General features: G+C 34.3%; 1 protein-coding gene across 1 annotated transcript; it reads right to left on the reverse strand.

Moving 5' to 3' along the window:
* Positions 1–2572: 2572 nt before the first annotated feature.
* Positions 2573–24556, reverse strand: LOC106876676 (protein disulfide-isomerase A6 homolog). The gene is made up of 12 exons (XM_014925310.3): positions 24459–24556; positions 19523–19646; positions 17436–17493; positions 13878–14004; positions 11500–11624; positions 9738–9959; positions 9097–9246; positions 8526–8683; positions 7673–7745; positions 7156–7241; positions 6705–6801; positions 2573–3432 (listed from the first exon to the last, which is right to left on the reverse strand). The coding sequence occupies exons 1-12, from the start codon at positions 24478–24480 to the stop codon at positions 3355–3357; spliced, it is 1320 nt and encodes a 439-aa protein (XP_014780796.1). The 5' UTR covers positions 24481–24556; the 3' UTR covers positions 2573–3354.
* Positions 24557–26480: the final 1924 nt, after the last annotated feature.

Genomic DNA, 26480 nt, shown 5'->3' on the forward strand with positions numbered 1-26480 from the left:
CTGTTGTTGTTGTGTTTAAATAGCAGTTAAATTAATTTAGTGTCTATTTTGCTAATGACTCCTAGATGATCATCTATACAAGCCTCCCAAACCCAAAGCTATTCGTTATCTGTAGTTATATTTTGTGGATAAGTACGTAATATTATTATACTGGTGAACTATAATTCTCAGAAAAGCTGGTATCTTGAAGTTATTTCTAGATAACTCACTTCACCATTATCTTTTAACGTCTGTTCTCTATGCTGGCAAGCAGGAGAGCTGCACCAGGTTCCAGTTATATTTGGCTTGGTTTCTATGGCTGGACACCCTTCCTTATTTATGCCAACTACCTTAAAGTGTAAGCTAGGTGCTTTTAATGTGGCACTGGCATGTGACAAACTCCTGATCTCATCTACTTTGCCTCTCCCTTTTTTTCCTAACAAAATCATGTAAGTTAGTAACGTCAATATAATGTTATGAAATGTGAGTAATACTGAAGCTGAACTCTTCAGGGATGGCATTATTAGGTTTCAGAAATTAAGTATGTTGGATATTTTATAATTCAAGTGATTTGTAGTCATATATTTAATGCTGTTATACTGCAAAATATACATGTAGATTTTAGCCAACCCTATACGTATAAATAGATGAAAACACATTCTTATGCACACGTAGAAAACACAGGACCAGCTGAACTAATATCAAGTGTTTTGTGATTTTATCATTGACTAAACAAAGATATTGTATAAACAAGCAAGGTGTCTTTTACAGAATTAGCTAAAAACCTTTTGGCATTCTGCAGTATATTATAGCATTTAAACAAAATACTAATACACCAGTAATTTATTTCTTGACCTGCCAAGAATGTGTTTTATGGACAAATTGGTCTATCTAATTTATTAAAAAAAATCTAAGTACAGGATTGAAACTAATCTGGTTGTACGGTTTTTTTTCTTCTGTCTATGAAATTTATAAATAACTTCTATTTCATGGTGGTGGAGGAGGGGATGCCAGTTGTAAGCAGTGGCTAACTATTACTTTAATTTTGGTAGGTAGCTCACAAGGATGTTGGTGAGTACAGGTAGGGTTTCTCAAAATTGATTGCTCTCTGGAACACCAGAGGATACATATTATATGCCAGCTACCCATGGTGTTATTTACAGGGCTGGGTCCCTGTCCTATCTAGTAGCAAACTTTTATTTGGGACACTTTTTCCAGTGTGCCTTTTTGACAATCAGTGTGGTATTACAAAAAAAGTAGGTACAATAGAAGTCAGAACATCAATAGATTATTGTCATCTCCTGGTTGGAAGCTTATTCTGCATTTTTGTATTAGAGGAAGCTCCACTAAAGGCACTCAAGGGCCTGGTTGAGGTAGTGTTCAAATAGAATGAAGTTATTTTTGCTTGGCCTAAACACACAAAAGGATTGTTTTTCTGAACACAAAATCGTCTTAACACTAGACAAGGTTTGTTTGTGATTTGGGAGTAACCAGGACTCCTAAATAAGATGCCTCTTGCTGGGAAAGCTACATCCTCTTCAGTTGGTTCAGCACAAATGCTTAGTCATGAATGGGGTTGCACCTAGAAAGTTCCCCTCCAAGGCACAAGTCTGAGTAAGGTTATTTTTGAAAGACTAGCTACCCATGCATACCAGCCTCACCTCTCTATGCTACTGATATTGTCCGAAGGAACGGGCAAAGGCCAATACAGCTTGGCACCAGTGACGTCGCAACTCATTTCTACAGCTGAGTGAACTGGAGCAACGTGAAATAAAGTGCCTTGCTCAAGAACACAACAAAGTCCTGTCCAAGAATCGAACTCACTACCTCATGATTGTGAGCCCGATGTTCTAACCACTTTACAAGTATATACAGCTTATATTCTATTTAGAAAGTCTATGTTTTTCACCCATCTATTAACTCCAGAGACTGGTGGGGGGTGGGGAGAAAAAAAAAGGGAAGAAGTCACAGCTTGTCAAGTACCAAAAAGATTCGGTTTTTGAACCTGGAGCCACAGGAATTTGAAAAAAAACTTTCACCAAATGTCCATACCTGCTCTCACTTGTTTAGACCCAAGACCAAGAACTGTGACTATCACATCTCTTAAAATGTATACAAATGGAGAAAAAAAAATGTGATACATAGTTTGATCATAAATTACATGAAATATTTAATGTAAACCTCTATGAATACAGAATATGAAATTTAGTTTGAATTGCCTATAAATGTCAGAGTAAATTAACACAAGCTATACTCAGTGATTCCCAATCCTTCTCACTTCAAGGCACACTGGGGATCAAATAAGACCTATTAAGAAAAACTGTTATACAGTAATGAATTTAGTTTAATATATTAACTTTTATTTGTCAGTTATCTAGCTTAATATTTCACCTTTGTAGAATAAAAGTGTTATATTTTAGGATGAGTGGAGAGGCAGTAAGGGAAGTTGTGATGTTTAAGCTTTTCCAGAGGGCATTAGTAATGTAAAGATTGTGAAAATTTCAAAGATGATTGCCTTTCGTTTTATGATAGTTGTTTTTATAAGCTAAGTTGGCAATGATTTTATTAGGAAATAATAAACACAAAGACAGAGTTATCAAAGAAAGAATAGGTTTTTTATACCAAATTTATTCAGTAAATGAGCAAGTACATAGCACTTGATACGAGGTTTGTTGAAGTCCAGGCTGAAATGATATTGTTGGCAACTGAGCCAGCACATCAGATCTATACAGAATTTTAAGACAACTGGACACAAAAAAAAAAAAAAAATGATGTAAACACTGAATGGGGGAAAAAAAAACAAAACAAAAACTAACAAATGACACACTATATACATACATATATGTATAGAAAACAATACACATAAGGACACAAACATTAGTGGTCAGAAAACAAGATGATGCTGAATGTCTTGAAACTGGTTGCAAGGAAGAGTTACAGAGATAGCTATCAAGGCAGATCAATAAGGTAAAGAATAAAGAAAAACAATAAAAAAGGTTTTCTTCAGTCTGCCTTATGTAAATGCCCATGTAGTCTTAGATCTGATGTAGAATATTGCTTGTTAAAATTAGAAATAATAACAACCACATTATAATAGATAAAAATTTTGTCAAGAAAATTAACAGCTTTCAGCCATTTTCTAAGGAAAATTTCAGATTATAATTACTCTCAAACAGAAGGAAAAGGCAGAGGATTGAGCTATTTCTTTGGTTTGTATATTTTTAAGATGAAAATGTAATTAAAAATATACACGACCATTTGGTGTTGTTTGAAGCAAAACAGCATTGAAAACCAGTCTTGGCACTAGAGCTGTTTTAAAAGAGATCATCAAATCTGCCCTGCAACTCCTTTAAGGAAAAATAGCTGGCTGACAATTCATAGTTCAGATTTGGGCTTGCTGTCAAGATCATCTAATTCTACATCACTTAAATCAATGTCTTCTTCTTGAGGAAGCTGTAAAAGAAAGAAATACAAAGATGTATTCAAAGAAAACAAAACAAACAAGAAATGTGCTTTTCAAAAAAACTAACATATTAATTAAAAAATTTAGATACTTAGTTGCTGGAGGCGCAATGGCCCAGTGGTTAGGGCAGCGGACTCGCGGCTTCGATTCCCAGACTGGGCGTTGTGAGTGTTTATTGAGCGAAAGCACATAAAGCTCCACGAGGCTCCAGCAGGGGATGGTGGCGAACCCTGCTGTACTCTTCCACCACAACCTTCTCTCACTCTTATTTTCTGTCAGCCTTGTCACACTGTGTCACGCTGAATATCCCCGAGAACTACGTTAAGAGTACCTGTGTCTGTGGAGTGCTCAGCCACTTGCACGTTAATTTCACGAGCAGGCTGTTCCATTGATCGGATCAACTGGAACCCTTGACGTCGTAAGCGACAGAGTGCCAACAACAAACTTAGTTGCTAGATCAAGATTGACTTATCTACTGTTGTATCAGACCCTTGTTAAACAGCCATATATGGCCTGAGCCAGTAATGTGAGAGATCAAAGTCTTGTGACTTAAACTCACGATTTTAATACCCAACTGATTTAACAATTCCATTGAAATCTTGCTTATAAAACCTTTACTTCAGGATAAATTTCTTAATTGGTTTTAAGGGTATTAAAACTTCTTTTCTTACACTAGATAATCATTTAAAACTAGCAGGACCTGTGGAAATTCCAGTGTAAGTCAGCATATTTGAATATATGCTATATTAAACACAAGGAATTTCAAAAGATTCTTTTGAAATCCTGTCATTTAATCAAAATAAACTTAGGTTCCAATTATTTCCCTTTTTTAATGTTTCACAGATGTGTGCTTTATAGTTTAAGGAAATAAAAGATGAATTAAAATAAAACATTTCTGTATACTCTCTCCATCTATCTATATATATATATATATATATATATAGATAGAGAGAGAGAGAGAGAAAGAAATTTTCTTATAAAGTATGTTTTTAAGTATACTTCACAATATATGGACAGTATTAAGAAGTGCTCATTGCAAGCTAAATCGAAGGATAAGGGAAATTATAAAACTACATCTTTTACTGTCCAACCACCAAGGCTAAATGAAAGTTATATACCAATTTATTTTCATTTCAGTTCAGTTCCATATCTATTGATATATCTATCAGCATATCTGTAAATTCGCCAATGTAGCTACCTAGCTAATTAACTACCATGTCTGCATTCCCCTCTGTATCTGTCTACTCTCATAATACTGTGAAGTATTTAAAAAAAAAAAAAATTATCGCAGTGCCCAAGCATAGCTACAGCTTTTGGTCTGGAACAGGAGAACGATAAAAGTAACATCCACAGCTATTTACTAAAGTTATTTCACTTTAATGTAACTATCAATCAATATATCTTTAAATGCATAATTTTATAAATTTTCATGACATTGTTTCACTATGTTAAACATTTTGACTGTGCCTGTGATTTCAACTCACAAATGCAGAATAGAAATCTTTCTGGATCTTTTTTAAAACGGGGGCCACATTTTTCATTAACGAAACACTTTGAAACTTGCAACACTGGTAGAATGTGTCATATAAAACATCTTTTTCTCTTAGTCTTCTTAAAAAAAAAAGAAATCCATCAGTTATTCCATGTTAAAGTTGTATTTCTGTAATTTCAACCAATCAGACGTCCATTCAGCCGATATACATTAAGTGCCGACTACATAAACAAACGATTCTGAAACAATTAACCCTAACCCTAAGGTTAGGGTTAAAGCAAATTTAAAATGAAAAAAGCAAATAAAATGAAAGTATGGAGATTAAATACGCTTTACATCGCTTAATCAGCCAAAGGAGTAAATATAAACAACTGAATACTTGTCAGTGATTGGTTGAAATTATCTAAATAAGACAATTTTTTACATGAAATAAATTCGAATACAAAAATATTTTTCTGTTCTATAACACAAAATAGATAAGTATACGAAGTTTGAAAGTCTTTCCGTACCAAAAACACTATGTAAAACATTAATGAAAAATGTGGCCCCCGTTTTAAAATAGATCCATCTTTCTTATATTCGTGTTATTACCTCTCTTGGCATAAGCATAACGTACAAAACAGACAGCAAATACATAGCATAATACAGATTTTTGATTGATTTGAAATTATCTCGGCTTCAAAAAGAGGGACAGATAATCTCAACACTTCTCAAAAAAAAAAAAAAAAAAAAAAAAGGAAATGCCACAAAAGAAAAGATAATCTTAATTTTTAGCCTACAGATATACCTTTACATCCATCTCATCTCACTTCAATAATGGCCTTTTCTGAACCAGCTAGCTGATCAAGACCTCTTCAAATTAAGGCCACATAGCTCACTCATGCATATTACTATGCAATTTCCATACTCTATGCTAAACACCTTACCCAGTTCAGCATTAGAAAATCTTACATGGGTACTGGAGACAAAGGGAGCAGCAGATGCATTTGTACAGTTTTTAGTCTTATCTCTAAATTATTAACTTTAAAAACATTTTTAAGTGTAATATGACAATCTGATTGTTAGCTATATTCACAACAATATGTTCTACTATAGGCACATCATCATCATCATCATTTAACGTCTGCTTTCCATGCTAGCATGGGTTGGACGATTTGACTGAGGACTGGTGAACCAAGTGGATACACCAGGCTCCAATCTGATTTGGCAGAGTTTCTACAGCTGGTTGCCCTTCGACCTGAAATTTTGGTGAAGGGCTTAGTCAACAACATCAACCCCAGTGTTCAACCAATACTTACTCCATTGACCCCAAGAGAATGAAAATCAAACTCAGCAAAATTTGAAACCAGAACATATGTTGCTAAGCATTTGATCTAGTGTGCTAATGATCCTGCAACCTCACTGCCTCAATAATTAATAGACGAATGCAAGCCAACATTGTTCAAGGTTTGTGTATACATACATGTTACACACACTGTTACCTATTACCTTATACTTATAGTACTCACTAATGGTAGGGTGATTCTAGGCAGTAACTTACTTGCACCATATACAAGATCTTTTTAATTTTACACATAAGTTTAATATCTTGCTTTTTATTTGCTGAGAGAATACAACACAAAGTATAAATTTCTAAATACTTACTTCATTTTCCAACTAATGTATATTTTATTAAGCCAACTGCATTTAAACTAGGACATTTTATCTAAAAATATTTCAAACTTGAGGTAACAATATAATTATGGAATAAAACAGAAATGATATACATACTTCTTTGTCTTGCCCATCCCATGCATCAATATTCAAAATTTCAGGTAGTTTGGCATTTCGAAGTGGAACAGTTGAAGACTTTCCATACAGCAAGTCTCTGTAAAACATCATTAAACATCAGCAGGGGAGGAAAAAAAGCTTAAGAAATGTTAAGACATGAGTCTGACTGTAACTAGTGTAGTGTAAATGTCCAAATTAGTTTTTATTACACTTTGCATGATGCTAACTTGTTCACATAGTAACACAAAATAAATTTTAAAATAACAAAAAAGACCCCCACCCCCCATTACTGACTATTATATTTCTCCTTTATTTCTATTGAAAACGAGCAATGTACTTTGTAGCTGATCTGGATAATTAAAAACCTACAAGCTCAGATTTCCACACTGATACGATGTATAATTATATCAACAAAATCCATCTCACCCAAAATAAATTGGTTTCAACTTACCTGAAAAATTCATTCAACCCTGATGCTGAGAATGATCCTTTAAGTGGAGAATATTTCATACTACGATAGTTCAAAGCAACCATTGCCTGAAAACAAACGTCTAAACATGTATAAATTTTACCCAGCAATGTTTTATCAATAACTTTACTTTTAGATAAATTAACTTGTAGCAAATACCGTTTTGCCTAACTCTTTAAATTGACATGCAAACTGTATTATTTTGATAACATGCACTAACATTCCCAGATCTGCATTCATGATCTTCCTTTAACATGGTTATCTTCCACTGTCATCACAAGCAGCTGATGCTTAGCAGTGTTTATCTTGCATGTACTCTATTCATAGTTAATACAAAGATTTCATTTATCAAAAGTAAGCTGTTGACATCTTGAATGCAATTGATAGGTCTACGAATTTTTTGGTGGTATAATGCGTTAATGTATATTTTTCCACACAAGAGTTTTGAAAGAGATTTTAATCAAAAGTTGATGTTGAAATAATAAGTCAAATTACTCACAGGGTAGCCAAACCCTCCAATACCAAATGCTTCTTCTAACTGGGGTTGGGATCCAGCTTCAGCCCAAACCCATCTGAAAGAGAAAATAAAAAAGAGGATTAAAATTAAGAGAAGTGAAGAGGAGAAATATAGTTCAAAATTACTGTTATGAGTACAGGAAAAATTCAGATGTTAAATAAGTAAAAAATTATCATTAGAAAAGCAAGATTAATTTGAAGCATAGGCTTTCTACGCCAGCATACATTGAAAAGATTCACAGAGATTATTGCATTTTTTTTAGATATGTAAAATGTTCTGCTAAGAGGCAGAGTGTTTGAATTTGGGGAGAGGGTATAAATTCATTATATCAATAATATAATTAGAATGGTAGTTATTTTATCAATTCTAGAAGAATGAAATCATCTGAAGCCCAGCAGGATTTGAACTCAGAAAACAGAGATGAAGTTTTAAGTACAAAGTATTTTGTCTGTCATCCCAAATCATTAACACTATAACAATGATTGTAATTAATAATGTTTTGACAAAACATACTGCAAAATTTTCTCAAGAAGTTACATTTATATAAAATCTCAAAACTTAAAATATTTTCTCAAGAGTGTAAAACCACACAAAACTTCCGACTAACAGGTGAAAATAAAAGGCGACAAATCCAGTCTATTTTAATTCAAGACAGGGAAATGAAATTTTGAATTATGCACTGCTGATCAAAAGGAATGTTTTGTTTGTGTGAACTCAGTCTTTTCCTCCCCATAGATGTTATGCATTGAAGAAACTAACATAGCAAGAAAGGTTAGAGAGATTAGAGACATTACACATATCAAAGTTAGAGGGAAAAAAAAAAAAAAAAAATTACCCCCAAAGATTTCGCTTGTATTTTTCTGACATTTTTTCCACTATGGAAATAAAATTGTTTCTACACTCTGACTGGCAATCATAGATGACTGGTAAGATGGAAATTACACACAGCTGGCTTTTCTCACAAGCATCTTTGAGCACACTGGCAGTAATTACCTGAAGACAACACATAATATTAGTATTAAAAAAATATTAGATACCCAAGTCACTCTCAATTATTTAATAAAGAACAGCCTTTTTTTGAATAAAGCTTGTATTAAAAAAAATAAGTTCTTTAAACCTCATAGCAAGTTTCTATTAAAGAAAATATAAATTTAGAAGATTTACAAAAATCGAACTATAAAGTTTGTAAGTTCAATACAGTGAACCTGATTGACAAAAACAATTTTGAAGTATTATAAATTGATTTTCTTGCAGCACGTTTCAAATAAACAATATGCTTAAATCAACAGGTTTTTAGATAAAGTAATTGTCAACTGTTAGTAGTTAAATATTTTGTCATGCATTCCTAACTTCCAAGTTGCAAACATAAATCATTCAATATATGCTAGAAAATAAAGTGAGCTTACCTCATTGACTGGTGGTGCAGGGACATTCTCAGCTACTTTTTCCAATGACCAAGCAACTATATCACTAGATGTCCGGCCACCATCATATTCTTGAGCAGAACCATCTTTCACACCAGCTGGGAAGAACTTAATTGTTGGGAAACCACGGATCTGAAAGAAAAAGAAACACACATTTATGATTAGAGACAAATTTGTTCAAATTCAGACAAACTAGAGCAATAGTAATGTACCTAGGTCAGGTGCACTATAGTCATTATAATAATACAATTACGCAATCACTATATTCTTAAAAAACATACACTTCATATAAACCAAAAACAACATAAATTAGTCAATTACTTGATAAGAAGCCAAGTAATGAGAAAATATATGTTTCTCAATAACAAAAACAATTTTCAGCTGATGCATTCTAGACACTGAATTGTTTACAAGTAGCATGAGGAAATAAAGTTTATTGTAGTAAGCATTGAAAAACTAAATGGTAGTGTCTCATTAACTAGCAAGACTAAGCACAAATGATCTCATGGTTAAAAGGTTTTAATAGACTAGCATGTGGAAAGCTGGTTTCTCGGATGTTCATCATTTGACTATCCCTTGCTACAACAGAAGATGAATAGAGGATATAAAAATTAAACACTTACACCATATTTCTCAGAAGTTAATGTGTGGACAGTAGCATCGAGAGCACCTAACTTAACTTTGCCTTTCAATTCAGTAGCTGCACTTTGCCACTGAGGTGCAAGATTCTTGCAATGGCCACACCAAGGAGCAAAGAACTCAACCAGCCACATATCATCACTCTTCAATACCATCTCTTCAAAGTTGGAATCTGTAAGCTCAATAACATCATCAGCACTGCCTGTCTGAAATGAGAGAAATAAATAAAACCGTTTATACCAAGATCCAGTAAAGATATATCCTTTTGCTTAAATAAACTAATTTTCACAATGAATTGTACTGTCTTCATTGTGTTATGGGTACTTCTCTACCTTGAGGGCAAAATTCAAATCCCATTGGGGCTTGAACATAAAAGGCCAAAAATGTTATTATTTGCTCTGCTGTTCATATAGTTCCTTATTCATTGTTTGGCTACTCCCAGCCATACAGAACTGACAAAAATATTGATTGAAGTGATCTGATCATTTGTGTTAGATTTTGGATGTGAAGTGAAACTTGTGTAAGTAACCAGTGAAATGCTTCTTGGGTTAAGAGTAGACACAAGTGATAGTTTATGATGTTTATTGTAACAGTTTAACATCTCCAACACAGGTGATATTATTGATAAGAACAAGGAGTACACAGATTTCAATTAGATACACTTATCTAAGGAGAACAGTAACTCAGTTCAATGTAAACTGAATTGTTTTACACAAAACTTCAATTTGAAACAATATTTCTTCATGCAATGAAGAATTTACAAGCAACTGAGACCTTTAATATGAGGAAAGTAATGTTATGGATAGCATAAAGATGTAAAGTTTTGGAATATAGAGTCGATAACCTGGTTTTGAATTGCAGCTGCAAAGCATGAAAATTAATCATAACCATCTCCTGCTTCATTAATCAAATGATAATGACACTTTGATGGATAATAGTTATATAAAGTCAAATAGCAAACATTTAATGCAAGATATGTAAAAGAAAACATAATCTAGCGACCAGTAACAAAAAAATTAGCTTCAGTTTTAATCATTAAATTATGAAATCTGAACAATTAGTTACGTATTGTAGTTTACATGATGATAAATTTGCTTAATTAATTAACAGCTGCTTCAAGTTACACTTTAACTATATGACTGAAACATTTTAGTTGTTAAATATATAAAACACAAAAAGATAAATTTTAAATATGGTAATTAGACTATACATAAGATTTTCCCGTAACCACAAAATCTAAATGGCTTAAATGGTTAAAGTCTATTCAGAGAAATTATTTTGATATTTGATCTCTACATAAAAATTCATTATGAGAGTGCTTTTCAGAGATGTTTTAACAACAACCTTATTTCTCTCCTATAAATATGTGGTTGTGTGTCTTATGAAAATACTTATTTCGTTTTAATCAGTGGCAAGGGCTGTGTGAGACAGTTGATATCTCACTTTCTGTTTCTATCTTTTTTACCCTGCAAAATCTGGTTGCAATTAAAGGAAGGTCCAGAGAGAGAGAAATTATTAGGAATGTAGCACAAGCAATTCAAGGACAGTTTTTGGTTACAAAGACCAAAATTGCTTTCTAATTACATTTAAAAAATTGAAAAGATTGCATTTCAAACATCTTAGAATTTAGTTTATTTTGAAACACTGTAAGAAAGTTCCAGAAATAGATTACTCCTAATTTTAATTTTAAATACTGTAAACAAAATCAAGCCAAAACCAACAAAGATTATTTCAATAAATACAAACCTTATGTCCACCACTGCTGCCACCACCACTGCTACTGCCACCACCGCCACCACGTGTTCGTTGAGATATCATATTAGACAGATATTTCTTGGCAGCTTCTACAACACTATTTGCAGTTCGACCACCTTCAAAGACAAACCATAAATATTTTCTGATATCATAAGCACATTATCAAGTTTATAAATGAACTATTACGCAAACAAGTGGCCTACTCATGTGACAACTAATTACACAAGAAAATCTAAAACTATGGGTAGTTTAAATTATTTCTCAGATACATGCATTGCTGTTCTTAAAGGGATGCTTTTTTTTTTACCCCTATTATTACCTTACATATCACTTCAAATGTCATTTTTACATTGGCTCTCTTTACATGACCATCTAGGTTACCTTTCATTGGCCTTCTAACATGACTAAAATACTGTAGTCGTCTTTTAACGTCCGCTTTCCATGCTAGTATGGGTTGGACGATTTGACTGAGGACTGGTGAACCAGATGGCTACACCAGGCTCCAGTCTGATTTGGCAGAGTTTCTACAGCTGGATGCCCTTCCTAACTGTGCATATAAATATACCAAACTAAATAAAAAAACAATATTTGCACATATTTAAGATATAATTTTCTTTGCGTGCTCTTCTCCCGTCTCTACAGACCCTCTTCTTTCAAGCCTCTCTCACCCATCCTTCATCCCTATGGTACCCAATAGCCTTTCTTCTTCTGCTTTTCCTTTATCTCTTTTTCCCCATCCTCAACATTTTTAACATCCGTTTGGCAACGTCTGTGCAGATAGGTGTATAGGAAAGTGGGTTATACATCATTAGATGTATACCTGACTTTCCTATATAATATTAAGAATATAACGGAACGCTGAACTCCAGACTATCAACTTAAACAACATTTATTTAAGGTGGAATATATATACATCTTTAGCTCTTGTTTACTGTTATGTCTTCTGTGTGTGTGAGCATGGTTGTTGGGACGTTGGTATGTAGATGTAAGCCAGCTGTCTAGCGTAAGTTCGAAAGATGGAGAGAGACAGCTAAACACGTCCATGCTCAATCACTGGCCAGCAAGAAAGAGGCAGAATGAAGCGGGAAAGCTTGGTTGTTGAATTCCACGCATGCGCACGGCGTTACTACAGGTGCATCATCTTTAGCATGACATATCACCACTCGCCATGATCCTTAGTCAACTCCTTCAGGAGATTAGTTGTCACTACTTTGTCTCCCCTCTACCATGGACTCCACCAATTTGGGGCACTTGGCACTTCTTTATACAGCCGACATCTTTCGTGTCAATCACATGCTGTACCAGAGGAGTCTTCTCTCTTGTACACATTTGATTCCTCATATATTTTTTTCTCAGTTCTTTGTGCACATGAACATTACACACTCAGCAGCAAGTGCCTGGCTCATTTCTTTCTAGCCTTTGCAAATCTGCTGTATTGAATGTCCACAGTGCTTCTATGCAGCAGTATTGCACTTTGTATATAAGCATCAATCTACCCTTTACTTTCATAGAGAAACCCATACCAGTAAATGTCACAGCATCTTAACTTTTTCCAGCTGTTCTTATTCAGATTACTATACTTTCAGAAGAGCCATCTCCACTACTGATTACACCATTTTGGTAACAAAGACTATTAACTACTTCTAGAGATGTTTCCAAGCATATGAAAGAATCCATTTCACAAGTAGTCTTATAACTGACTGCTGCTATGCATCTGTTACATATGAAGTTTCCCTTTTTTATCAGACTGCTTACCATCCCACTATGCTTTGTGTTGTGCATCTATAGTTCACATTGAATACATTTACTTGATTTAAGAGATTTGCCTTCAGTCAAGAGACTTTTCTTTCATGTTTAACACAGTTTTAGTCTGTAATAAATTTACTTTTAGGTTTTACCGTGTCTGGAGTCATCAGTATACAAGAATTCCCATAGACAGCAGCTGTTAATTCTTTTAGCATTCAAATCACTGTCAAATGTAATGTAGATTTATTCGCAAAGTTTTGAATTAAAACCATGCATTATCTCATGTCTTCAACATTTCACTGATGTGATTATCCATATTCAGAATGACATTGTATGTTAGGTGTGAGAGGTTGGATCCAGCCAGCTTGAACATATAACAGGTAGAATATTTGGGTGAGATATAGCCAGTTTAAATGCTTTATGCTTACATCTACTTGTCTCCAAGTCAATTTCATCTAATCTACTTGTCCCTGTGTCAACATCGTCATTGATAAACCGAAAGTTTTGAACTAGAGAGGGAAAGATGGGTTTCTGGTGGCAGGTGGATATCAAAAATGTTACTAGAGGTAGGTGACATCTGCAGTTTAAATAATATTAAAAAAATGTTTCTTAAAAACACAAACCTTGATAATCTTCTGGCTTAGATTTATGCTGCCCAAACACTTTAATAGTGGGGAAACCTTGGATACCATATTCCCCAGCCATTCCTCGGTGAGCATCAGCATCAAGTTGCCCAAGTTTCACAATACCCTTAATAGAAAAAAAAAAAAAAAAAAACACACACACACACAGCATTAAAATTTATTTTCAGACATATATAAAGAATAAACCTTAGAGAGTCATATACTTATAATATAAATTAATAGTATCTGAGAACACTATTTTCCACACTCCTCTGAAAGACCCCTGCCCACCACCACTGCAATCAATCATCTTAATAGTACAAAAATCACAACTAGGCAACTATAAGTAGTCACCTACTGATTTATATCCTGTTACCAACACTGTAAACCACCCAACTTCCTATAATAGATATCATGTACAGCTACAATTTCAGTCCTGTAGGCTGCAAATGCATTGTGTAACTGATGAATATTTGATTAAATTGTAATATGGAGCTCAACTTGAGGAGTGAAAAATCTCAGTGATATCAGAACATTACAGTACTGATGGACTTTGGGTACTGTTATTGCTACCTTTACTTCCAGAACACATTTCTGATGAATCAAGCAATGATCACATGAGTCATATTGTAAACACAACTTTTGCTCAAAACATGTTAATATCAAATAAAAGATAAATAGAGCTATCTATACACATCCTTGAGCAAAGCCTGTTGCTTTTCTCAAAAACAGGTTCTACAACTAAGAAACTTATGCGGGGTGGTGGGGTGGGTGGGGGTTGGTGGTGGTGGTGAAGGAGTAGGCAAACAAAACACAGATTGAAGAGATTCAATACATCAAAATAAGAGATATAATGATAGCTGTTTTAACAATGATAGAGCATGCTAACATGAACAAGTTCTTATCTCAATTAAGGAATAAGTTAAGTTACTTATTTCCTAAATTTTCTGTTATTCATTTGTATATAATATGAACTTTTTCAAGAACTCCTAAACCCCAGAATTAAGTGTGTGCATTATGAGAAAACTAAATGTTAGTCATCTTCTCAGTTACAAGCGCAGAATCAGATGACAGAACCAGAAGTCAGTTACATATATTGACCAAAATAACTGGTGTAACTAATTTTGAAGAAAAGGCAGAGAGTTATTTATATGTGTCATTGAGCAAGGTTCATTAATGACTTTGAATCGCTATAATAATGGTAACATTTTTCTATGATAGTACACTACCTTAAATTAACATCATCTTTTTTTTATATGTACACGGGTCAGATAAATTTCATTGAGCTAGATCTACAGCTAGGAACTCTTTCTGAGCAAGAGAATATTTTACTTTAGTCCAGTCAATTTTTTCAACAGTGACATATGTTTACAATTAGCACATGATGTCAAGATATTTTTTTCAACTCTTTCTCTATATGTAAAAATCTAGGCAGCAGGTGAATGTTAAATGATGATGAAATTTCTGTTAGCTTGCTTTCCTTGATTCAGCAGGCTGTGTATTTATGGTGAAAAATATTGTATGTGGTTTAAGGTCTATTTTTCAGCATAGGAAAATTTTTCTTTTGCCCTTATTTATAATTGTTTATATTTCCAACTTGAAAGGTATTTTAATATGTTGGCCACTGATAGAATTTTTTTGAAAACTTTTATCCTTATATTAGAAGTATATATATGTATATATACATACATGCTTGAGTAAGCACATAAATGCGAAACAAGGTGGAGTAATATGCTTTATTAAAAAGCAGCATATTTGTATGTTTGTATTTATGTAGACATACATGTAAATTTATGTGTGCATTTTTATATGTGTATGTTTTGCAAGTTGAATGAAGTATCTAACCTTTGTTAGATACTTTTTGAATGCCATCATTTCACTCTCTCTACCTCTATTTTTTCCCTTTCCCTCTCTAATTTTCCGTTTCTCTTTCATGTATCAAGTCATCCCATAGGTTCTGTCCGATTTTACCCTTTTTAAAATTGAATGAAATTTAATAGTATTGTAGAATGTCTAATGGAATTAAAAATTATTTTTATGCATGTACATTTAAACTAATTAAATATTATTTTACAGAATAATAAAATTAAAACTTCTTTGATTAAAACCCTTTCTAACATGGAAATATCCAAAGAGCATTTATGGCAAATAATGCTTTATGAATACAAAAAAGGAAACTCTGCAGCCGAAGGGACTCGAAACATACACTCAGTTTATGGGAAAGAATGCTTGAATGAAAGAACTTGCAGAAGATGGTTTGCAAAATTCAGAAGTGGAGATTTCAGCCTTGAAGATGAAGATCGAACAGGACATCCAGTTGAGTTTGATAAGCTCCTTGAGGCATTACTTGAAGAAAATCCTGCATTATCAGTTGAAGAATTTGCAATAAAGCTTAGTTCAAACCATACAACTGTTCATTGACATCTTCAACAACTTGGAAATGTTCCTAAGCTTGGAAAATGGGTGCTTCATAGATTGTCTGAAAGCAACTGCAAATCCCGAGTTGACATCTGCTCTTCTCTCCATTCTCGTGAACTCATTTCACCCTTTTTGGATAGACTTGTGACTGGTGACGAAAAATGGATCTTCTATCAAAATGTTAAACGTCGTAAACAGTGGCTTGGTAAAAGGGAAAAGCTCAACCACAACCGAGAAGGGAACTTCATGGAAAAAAGGTTCTTCTCTATCTGATGGGATTGCAAAGGAGTAATTCACTTTGAATTGTTACCACCTAATGCAACAATCAATGCTCAAGTCTACTGTCAGCAATTAGAGCGTTTGAACCAAGCTTTGGAGAAAGAAAGACCCGTTTTAGTGAATCAAAAAGGAGTGATGTTTCATCAGGACAATGCACAACCCCACACAGCAAAGATCATATCACTGAAGATTGAAGAGCTTGGTTGGGAAAAAATTCCTCATCCACCTTATTCTCCCGACTACCATTTGTTTCGTAGTTTACAGAATCATTTGTGGGACATAACTTTCGCAAGCCAGGAGGAGGTCGAAACTGACATTTCATAGTTCTTCACTTTGAAACCAAAAGAGTTTTACATTGATGGGATTAAAAAGCTTGTAAATAGATGGAAGGAACTCAGATAATCAAGTAAAGTACATTGATGATTAAATTTCAATTAAATTTAACATTTAATCACGTGTTTTCTTTATTTAAAATTTGGACAGAACTTATGGGATGACCTGCTATTTCTTTTTCTTCTCCCCACAACTTATTCTGATTTTTTCCTTTTCTTTCTTTTATCTGTAACAACTTGTACAAGCACACACCAGGAGATTTTGTGTGTGTGTTTTCATATATATGCATTTGTATATATTTTTGTCTTGCCTATATATCTGTAGCCATGTACCTGTGTCTGTATGTTTAGCGTATATACGTATATTATAGATTGTTTGGTATGCATTATCATCATCATTTAACGTCTGCTTTTTCCTGCTAGCATGGGTTAGAGTAGAACAGGTAAGCTGGAGAGTTGCACCAAATTCCAGTCTGACTTGGTAAAGTTTCTATGGCTGGATGCTTTTTCTAATGCCAAATATGCTTACCTTTAAAATTTCAGCAGCTTTAGCGAATTCAGGTTTAAAGGATTGGCAATGTCCACACCTAAAAAAAGATTAACCAAAAACAAACATTATTATTATTAGTAGAATTGTGTGGAGGTGTATGGCTTAGTGGTTAAGGTGTTGGACTCATGATTATAAAATTATGATTTTGAATCCTGGACCAGGTGACACATTGTGTTCTTGAGCAAAACATTTCATTTCATGTTGTTTCAGTTCACTCTGCTGGCAAAAATGAGTATTCCTTTGACGGACTGGTGTCCCGTCCAGGTGGGGAATTTATACACCATGGAAACCAGCCCTTATGAGTCTGCATTACTTGAGAAGGTAGCTTCTGAAGGCAAGCAAGCTGGCAGAATCGTTAGTAGTCCAGACAAAATGCTTAGCGGCATTTCACCCGTCTTTATGTTCTGAGTTCAAGTTCTGCTGAGGTTGACTTTGCCATTCATCCTTCCAGAGCCTTGTGCCTATAGTAGAATTGTCTGAGCAGCCATACCATCAGAGATATTCCTGTTATGACTATCTAGATGCATCCTTTCTGTTTTGAAGATTGTGGAATCTTAAGAATTGTCAAATTACACTCCACTGTTTTAAGATAGAGTGTAATTTAGGAGATATGGCTGTTACATTTAGCTGGTCAAATGACTATGTAGAAGCTCCCTTAGCTAATACATGAAATGGTATTAAGTTTATGAGATACTTTAATAGCAATGTTTCAAACCCTTCCATGAGCTGGGAGCAGGAAACCATAGAAGTATATTTCTATGAATCACTACAAGGTTTGCAATGTCTCCTGAAATGCAATGGGTTAAAGAAACATTGTTGATGTCAAGAAAACTAGGTTTAAATGAAAATGAAATCTCATTTAGTTTATGCTAAAATGAGGGAAAACACAAAAAACTAATGCTATAATCTCATACCAAATGACATGAAAAATAGAATTTTTAACAGCTGCAAATGTAACTACTGTAAAACAAATACTTATAATAAATAGTTTTAAAAAAAAATCAATATTTTACTATTATATATTTGACAGTTGAGATGTTAAAAGCTAAGTTATTAGCAATGAAATAAAAAAGTAAAATACAAGAGTTTAGTTGTATTTTGTTATAGTATATAATTAAAACTACAAAACAACATTATGTCTGGTGCAATAAATAAACACATTCTTATGTGCAGCTTGCTGCATAAACAAGCTTTCAATGTGCCAACTTTCATATGACTATATTGGTGCCTATGCCACAGGTGTTTACTACAGAAGTTCTTGATAAATTTGGGGCATCTCTCGCGTGATTGTTCAGATTGGCTGTATCATAACAGCACTAGACAAAGCCATTACTACTTTAAGTGGTCTTAAAACTGAATGAAGAAGAATGGAATAGAATGGAATGGAATGCTGTTGGGGTTGACTTTGCTTTTTATCCTTTCAGGGTTGATAAAATACCAGTTGAGCACTGGGGCTGAAGTAATCGACAAACCTCCTCTCTTGAAATTTCTGGCCTTGTGCCAAAATTTGAAATCAATATTAGACACCATGCCCAGATCATGGATAAAACTGATACAACATTTTGATTACAGAAATAAATGCCCTTGAAATAATTCAAATCTTAAACATATTTTATGAGATGGATGAGTCTGTAATATAATCTTTTAGTTTGTCTATGTGATTAGATTACTGAGTCATGTTATTTGTGAGGATTACAGACCCAAATGCTTCTTCCAAAGTTGATTTAGACTATTTCTATGAACCCAAACCCAACTGAGAGTTGTAAAGTAAATAAGGACAGTCACAATAATTAGTAAGTTAGTGATGGATCTGTACTAGTATCATCTCCATCAAAAATAAAATGTCGTGAGATGAAGTAGAGACTGACGTTTTGGGTAAGAATTTTCATTTGAGTTACGAGATACACACTGACATAATCTCTAAGAGTGTAAAAGATGGTGATTTTGGCAAAAACTTCTACTGACCCTGAACTGTAATGAAACGGAATGTAATAAATGCTGTAGGCTTTTGTCTAATGTTTTAAATGTGAGAAAACTTATAAGTGAATGAAATAAAGTGATCATACCATGGTGCATAGAACATAACAATCCAAAGAGAATCACTGTTTACTACTTTTGATTGAAAATTGTCCGGTGTAAGTTCTATAGGGTTGGAATAGACAGCAGCTCCAAAGAACAGCAGTAGGAAACCTAAAATAAAAAAAAAGCAAAGCCATTTCATTCATTGAGAGAGAAGGAAGGTGAAAGAATCAACATTGTTAAGTATCTTTGATTCATCAACAATAATTATGTATGAAACTCACCATAATTGTACTGTTCACAAAATGACCTCTTGTGAGTACTACCTCATTATACACCTGCCTGTTTGGCACACAGTTCCAAAATTTTTCTTTATTCCCCATTGACTTCACAGATACAATAAGAACAATCTTGGCTCTATTGAACCAAAACTGGGACACTAGTTATGTCCCAATCACTTGAATTCCACTTCATCACTTCTTCCAGGAAGAATTACATTGGTGTACAAGTTAACTGTTGATTGAATGTGTGGCCAGACAACCATTACATGGCACACAAACACACTGTAGCATGAGTGCCAATGGACACAATGTAATATATGAAAAGGTTTATCTGCAGTACTTTTAATTATAATTGTATCAACACGAATCATAAATCTTACAAAGTCAATTTTTTGTAAATTTGATTACTCTCAGGTTTATACTTTGATCAATGGCATTTGTATAGTTTGATCAACGATACTGAATAGTTTTACTGGCAGATGGTATTACTAGGTGATTAATAGTTTTTGTTTCAGAATAAAGTAATTATTAAAAATGAAGTCTAATGAGTACGCTGTTCCAGCAAATAACAAAAGCACTAAGTTAAGGATACTAATTAACAACAAATTTTCATTTTTTTCTTGTATTCTAGTTTCTCTTTATAACAAATACCTTTTAACTAATGTCATAGCAAGTGTCAAGGCGCAATGGCCCAGTGTTAGGGCAGCGCACTCGCGGTCATAGTATCGCGGTTTCGATTCCCAGACTGGGCACTGTGAGTGTTTATTGAGCGAAAACACCTAAAGCTCCACGAGGCTCCGGCAGGGGATGGTGTTGAACCCTGCTGTACTCTTTCGCCACAACTTTCTCTCTCTCACTTCCTGTTTCTGTTGTGCCTGTAATTCAAAGGGTCAGCCTTGTCACACTCTGTGTCACGCTGAATATCCCCGAGAACTACGTTACGGGTACACGTGTCTGTGCAGTGCTCAGCCACTTGCACGTTAATTTCACGAGCAGGCTGTTCCGTTGATCGGATCAATTGGAACCCTCGATATCGTAAGCAACGGAGTGCCAACAACATACCAAGTGAAGAGTTTAAAGGAGAAAGTATCCTCAGTTTAGTGAGCATTGGAGCATAGCTGGTTACCATCTTACTTCAATCAAGTTCTAAGCAGCTATGACCATTTGACAATGAATCTAAAAAGGATTTAATAATTTCATACATACTAAATAAAAGCACTCTTCCCTAACATGTATGTTGTTGGAAGGATTTTGGAGAATAGCATATTTGTAGGAATTAAAAAGTTTTTCTCAAAAGGGATTAATCTCAACTGAGAAATAAGAATGGACAGTATAAACAATGAGATCAACAAGGCTAACAGGACTGCATCTTTGCTTAGAGTCAAAGACAATTATAAGGGAATTCCAAATTCTCTACATTATTACTGTCCATTGTTTAGCCTCAGAAAATATGTCAGAAAAATAAAGGCTGTGTAAAAGACAAAATAATTTACCAGTATTATCATTAACACAGCAGACGAATCATGCAACTGGAACTTAAAAACTACTTTAGAGTGAAGGTTCCTTGAATGTAAGTGTTTTTGAAATGATTAAATATGAGTTAATGCCAGAAACATTATAAAGCAGTAAGAATTTCTAACAGGGTGATGTAGATAATTTCCACCATTCTTAAGTGATTGTATTTCAATACACCTCAATGACCTCTCCAGGAAATAAGTTGTTGACTTAGCCATGAAAGGCTAAACAGATAAAACAAATGCTTCTTCCTTGTGACAGGGCACAAGTCTAAAGTGTATAATACATCCAGATTATTGGATATCTGTTCATAACAGTTAAATGAAATAAAGCATATAGAATTATAAAGAAACTTAAATAACCCAAAACATATTAAACAGAAAAGTATTAATTTTCATATGCAAGTGGAGAAATATTGTGCTTATGAAACTTGCTTCCCAACTATGTGGTTTCAAGTTTAGTCCCACTGCATGGCAACTTGGTGAAATATCTTCTTGAATAGCACTTGGCTAACCAAAGGCTCGTGAGTGAATCTGATAGATGGAAACTGCAGGAAGCTTGATGCTTGTGTGTACCCTGTCTTGTCATCACATGATGATTATTAACCAGTGTCACCATCATACAAGCAGTGTTGATTTAATCTTACTGAAAAACAGGTCTGGCCAAGAAAAAAATATGTGGCTGGAAACAGGTAAGGTTTGGTGATGGGAAGGACAACTAGTTGGAGAAAATCTGTCCTAACATTCTGTGATCATGCAAACACAGAAAAATGGATGTTAAAGATGAAGATTTATAATATACATTAAGGTTGTTAGGAGTATAACTGTTGAACATTTCCACATAGTATGGATAGAATGGATGTAAAGTAGTTTTCACAGCTAAACACCTTTCCTCTTACTAATCATTTTATCAAAAATTAATGGACTTGTAAAGTTATGTGAAAGCTTACCAACAAGTGCTAGGGATAAAAAGAAAATGATTTGGCACATAATTGGTTCAACTGATCTGAAAAGAGGTTAATGACTTGGCTGATCAATTTGGTGAAAGCAACATGGGTTTGTCCAACCTCTGTGGCTTATAGTTCTTGGTGATGTCATTTTACTTCAGGGAGTGATGCAACTTCACAGGTACAAGAATTTATTAACCACAATACTAGGCTCAATCCTATACTAGAAACAGTAATGCCTATGGTCACTCAACCTGCAAGAAATAGCAGCTAATTCTCCATTAAACAACATAATGGACACATTATATAATGTGATTTAGAGCAGTGCTTCTCAAACTATCTGATGTGGTATATCGGCAGTTTTTTACCAATGTGCCAGGGACCGGTAACATTTTCAGTAATATTAATTTATACTCTTTTACTTGTTTCAGTCATTTGACTGCGGCCATGCTGGATCACCGCCTTTAGTCGGGCAAATCGACCCCAGGACTTATTCTTTGATAAGTTACCTTCATGCTCTCGATTTGATCATATATAAATATTAAAGGTAACTTAACACAAAACATATTTTTGTCACTGCGAATATTTTAATATTTAGCTTAGGTCCCATACTTCAAACTACAAAGTCCACCTAAAACTCACAAAACGCATGCTTTATAGTAACGAGAAAATGTGCTGGTGCATTCTTGCATTTGAGAAAAGTATTCATATAACGTGGATCCAAGAACAGAAAAAAGGTTTATGACAAAAGTTGTTTAGCCATAAGTCAGTCCTGATCAAGCAAACCTAATACAGAAAGCATTTAAACCTCAAGACCTTTTTTTTTGTCAAACAGCGCATCTCGGACTGCATGTCACAAATTTTTCTTTTTTAGATGGTAGTGTGAAGTTAGAGGAAGATTTGGTTACTATTTCTACCTGGGTGACTTACTCTAGACAATCCTTCACTGGTTTGACAGTTTCACAAGAAAAGGTAATGATATATAACGATCATCACATTGCTAAACACATGAAGTCCGCAAATACTACAAAAATTCTTGCAGGAGCTAGATACTTCAAGGCAAAATATGAGACTGTAGGGTGTTCATGTTTTCTAGAGGACGTGAACAAAATAGGCGTAATGGAAATAACCGGAAATCGAAACCGAGTCGGAAAGTCGGTATGTGGACAGGTTACTTTTAATTTCCGATGAGCTTCTGTGGGGAGGCGTAGAAACTTGTCTTTAAATTAGTATATAACAAGTACATCAAACTGAAAGGTTTTAAACTCAGAAAGATGAATCAAAATATAATTTCAAATAAATTATAAAAAGTTAAGACAACTTCTGTTACAATATATAACTGAAATATTTAAAATTAGATTTGACATAGTAAAAAATCAGAGGTAAAATAATTTCAAAAAGTAAAACTTTTGATATCTTATATACGAAGAAGAAACAAGAAGTTTAGCAAACCCCCAGAATATTCAAATTTATTTCATAACAATAAATTAAACAGTAAAGGGTGATAACATGGATTTTGGAGAAAGAAATTATCACAATGTTTTAAAAAAGACAATAAACAGCGTAGCGTCGAACAAATTGGTTAGCAGATGTTTGAATGACAGCGTTTTCACTTAGAAAATGGTTAAGAACCAAGAGAATGGGGTTACCAAACAGTTAACTAAATTCACACGAAGTTTGTATGCCTAGATACATTCTAACATGTTTTAAGAACTATCCTATAGTTAGCAGTAATCAATCGTCTTAATTAAAAGTTAAGCGACTAAATCGCTTTATAGAAACGACTATGATAAAGGGCGAAAGTTGAATTAGATGTAATTAATCACACAATGCATAAATATAAAGATCGAAAGTATATATGTCAGTAAGAATTAGAAAAATGTCTGTTATGATCAGTTTAATATTTACATCTAGGAATAAAATGTGCATTTCGCTGAATTTCAAAGCCCATTGGTCATTTATCAACCTTCAGCTATTAAAGGAGTAAGGAAAAGAGTTAAGTAAGAAGGAACTAAAGCAGTCATACATTTCGCACTAGTATCAAACAGATATGACAGAAACGACTCCAAAGTATCAGAATTTGAAAGATGATACGGTTCGCCGAAAACTTGCCGCTCACTATATACAATATATATATATATATATATATATAAGCATGCATACATAGATACACACATATCGCAGAGAGACATTGAAATATAGATAAGGAATAATCAATGGTTTAACAAAATGACTACTTACAGGAAAGAGGCAAAGCCTCCATAATTTTAAGAATTTAACAAGAAAGAAAAGAAAAACAAAAATTCGCAAACAGTTGAAGTACTGGTCTTGTTAAGAATGACGGGATTTTTTTTCTTCAGCCGGGTGGAAATGCTCTTCTCATGAATGTGTGTATACAACCGTATGTATGTATTGGCTACCAGACTCACGTGGTTGCCTGCCATTGGCTGTTTTCATAATCTGACGTGGAGAACTCACAGAAGTGACACATAACACTTTACTGTCCAAGTTGCGTCCCTGGAATGAATACTTGCTGAAGCTAGTTCAATCCTAACGTTGTTGACTATAGTAGCTAGGGACCTTGTTAAATTTCTACCAACCACTTAAAGTATTTCAGATTTTTACCAGATTACTTTTTAAAAAAATGCAATTTTTGCGCGCTGATGATAAAAATTGCTTTCATAATCTTTTCTAGGAATTACATCATTGTAGAAAACTTGAAAAAACAAATCTGGTGAAAATTTGAAATACTAGTAGTAATTGAAAGCAATTTAACAAGATTCGTAGCAAGTTTAAAAAAATAATTTTTTTCTTTTCTAAATTAATAAATAATATCAAATGGGAAAATGTAGCGAAAGAAGACTATCTAAGAATATGTTATTTCTCGCATACTCATATCTCTCTTTTTATCTGTTTGAACTCTTTAGTTTTTTGTTCTTGTTCCGTTATGTTAAAATTTGACTCGTTATTTCTTTCTTCCTCTCCGTCATCCTGTCACCGTTCTTTTTCGCCTCTTAGGTACACAAGTAACGCACGAAGACTCATTTCCACATACGGATTTTCCCCTTTTCTTCTTTCCTCATCTATTTCCTCTTCTCCCTCCCTTATTCTTTTCGCCTTTCTTCCCTTTCTCTTTCTCTCACCCTTCTCTATCTTTTTAATGAACGCATGCACACACACACACGCACACACGTACGTGAGCGTACACAGCGACAAGTAGAACGTGAAAAAGAAAGTAAGCGGAGATAGGGGAACTGATATAAATATGTTCTCCTTTTGTATGAGTTAAGGTCCTTTCCTTCCTGGAAATGAGGTTAGACAAATTGTTGGGATCTTTTCCCTTGAATAAAATTACTGCCGTTGTTTGTCAACAACAACTATCGGCGGTACTGTTATTTATGACATTGTTCGTGCGTTTGTACTGGTTTTAGCTTTAGGGTTTTAGAGTTAGGGTTCGGGTTTTAGGGTTAGGGTTTTAGGGTTAGGGTTAGGGTTATGAGCATTTTTGCCAAATTTGGCGAAAAGTTTTGTGGCGGTGTATTGAACAGATTTTCACCAAATTTGGCAAAAATGCTCATAACCCTAACCCTAACCCTAAAACCCTAACCATAAAACCCTAACCCTAACCCTAAAACCCCAAAGCTAAAACCAATACAAACGCACGAACGATGTCATAAATAACAGTACCGCCGATAGTTGTTGTTGACAAACAACGGCAGTAATTTTATTCAAGGGAAAAGATCTCATTACACCGCCACAACGTGTCGTTGACAAACCACAGCAGTAATTGTATTCACCTCAATAGACGTCAGTGATTGGTTGAAATTACCGACATACGACAACTTTAACACGAAATAACTTTAAAAATATAAACTTTTTCTCAACAACACTAAGAATAAAAGAGGTTTTATATGACACATTCTACCAGCGTCCCAAGTTTGAAAGTGTTTCGTTAGAAAACAAATGGTGTCCGCCAAATCAGAAAGATCCGTGATTTAAATTTGTTAAATTTACTAACAGGCGCAGGAGTGGCTGTGTGGTAAGTAGCTTGCTTACCAACCACATGGTTCGGGGTTCAGTCCCACTGTGTGGCACCTTGGGCAAGTGTCTTCTACTATTGCCTCGAACCGACCAAAGCCTTGTGAGTGGATTTGGTAGACGGAATCTGAAAGAAGCCCGTCGTATATATGTATATATATATGTATGTGTGTGTATATGTTTGTGTGTCTGTGTTTGTCCCCCCCAACATCGCTTGACAACCGA

This window comes from Octopus bimaculoides, chromosome 3 (assembly GCF_046866305.1).
Source record: "Octopus bimaculoides isolate indiv1 chromosome 3, ASM4686630v1, whole genome shotgun sequence".
In the NCBI taxonomy this organism is placed as follows: domain Eukaryota; kingdom Metazoa; phylum Mollusca; class Cephalopoda; order Octopoda; family Octopodidae; genus Octopus; species Octopus bimaculoides.

Excerpts from the sequence above, each read along its gene's own strand:
- LOC106876676 (XM_014925310.3), bottom strand. The coding sequence starts at position 24,480 with ATGGAGGCTTTGCCTCTTTCCT. Across the intron at positions 17,494-19,522 it reads GTTATGTTCTATGCACCATG|GTGTGGACATTGCCAATCCT; the intron begins GTATGATCACTT and ends ATCTTTTTTTAG. Across the intron at positions 14,005-17,435 it reads AAGCTGCTGAAATTTTAAAG|GGTATTGTGAAACTTGGGCA; the intron begins GTAAGCATATTT and ends TTTTCTATTAAG.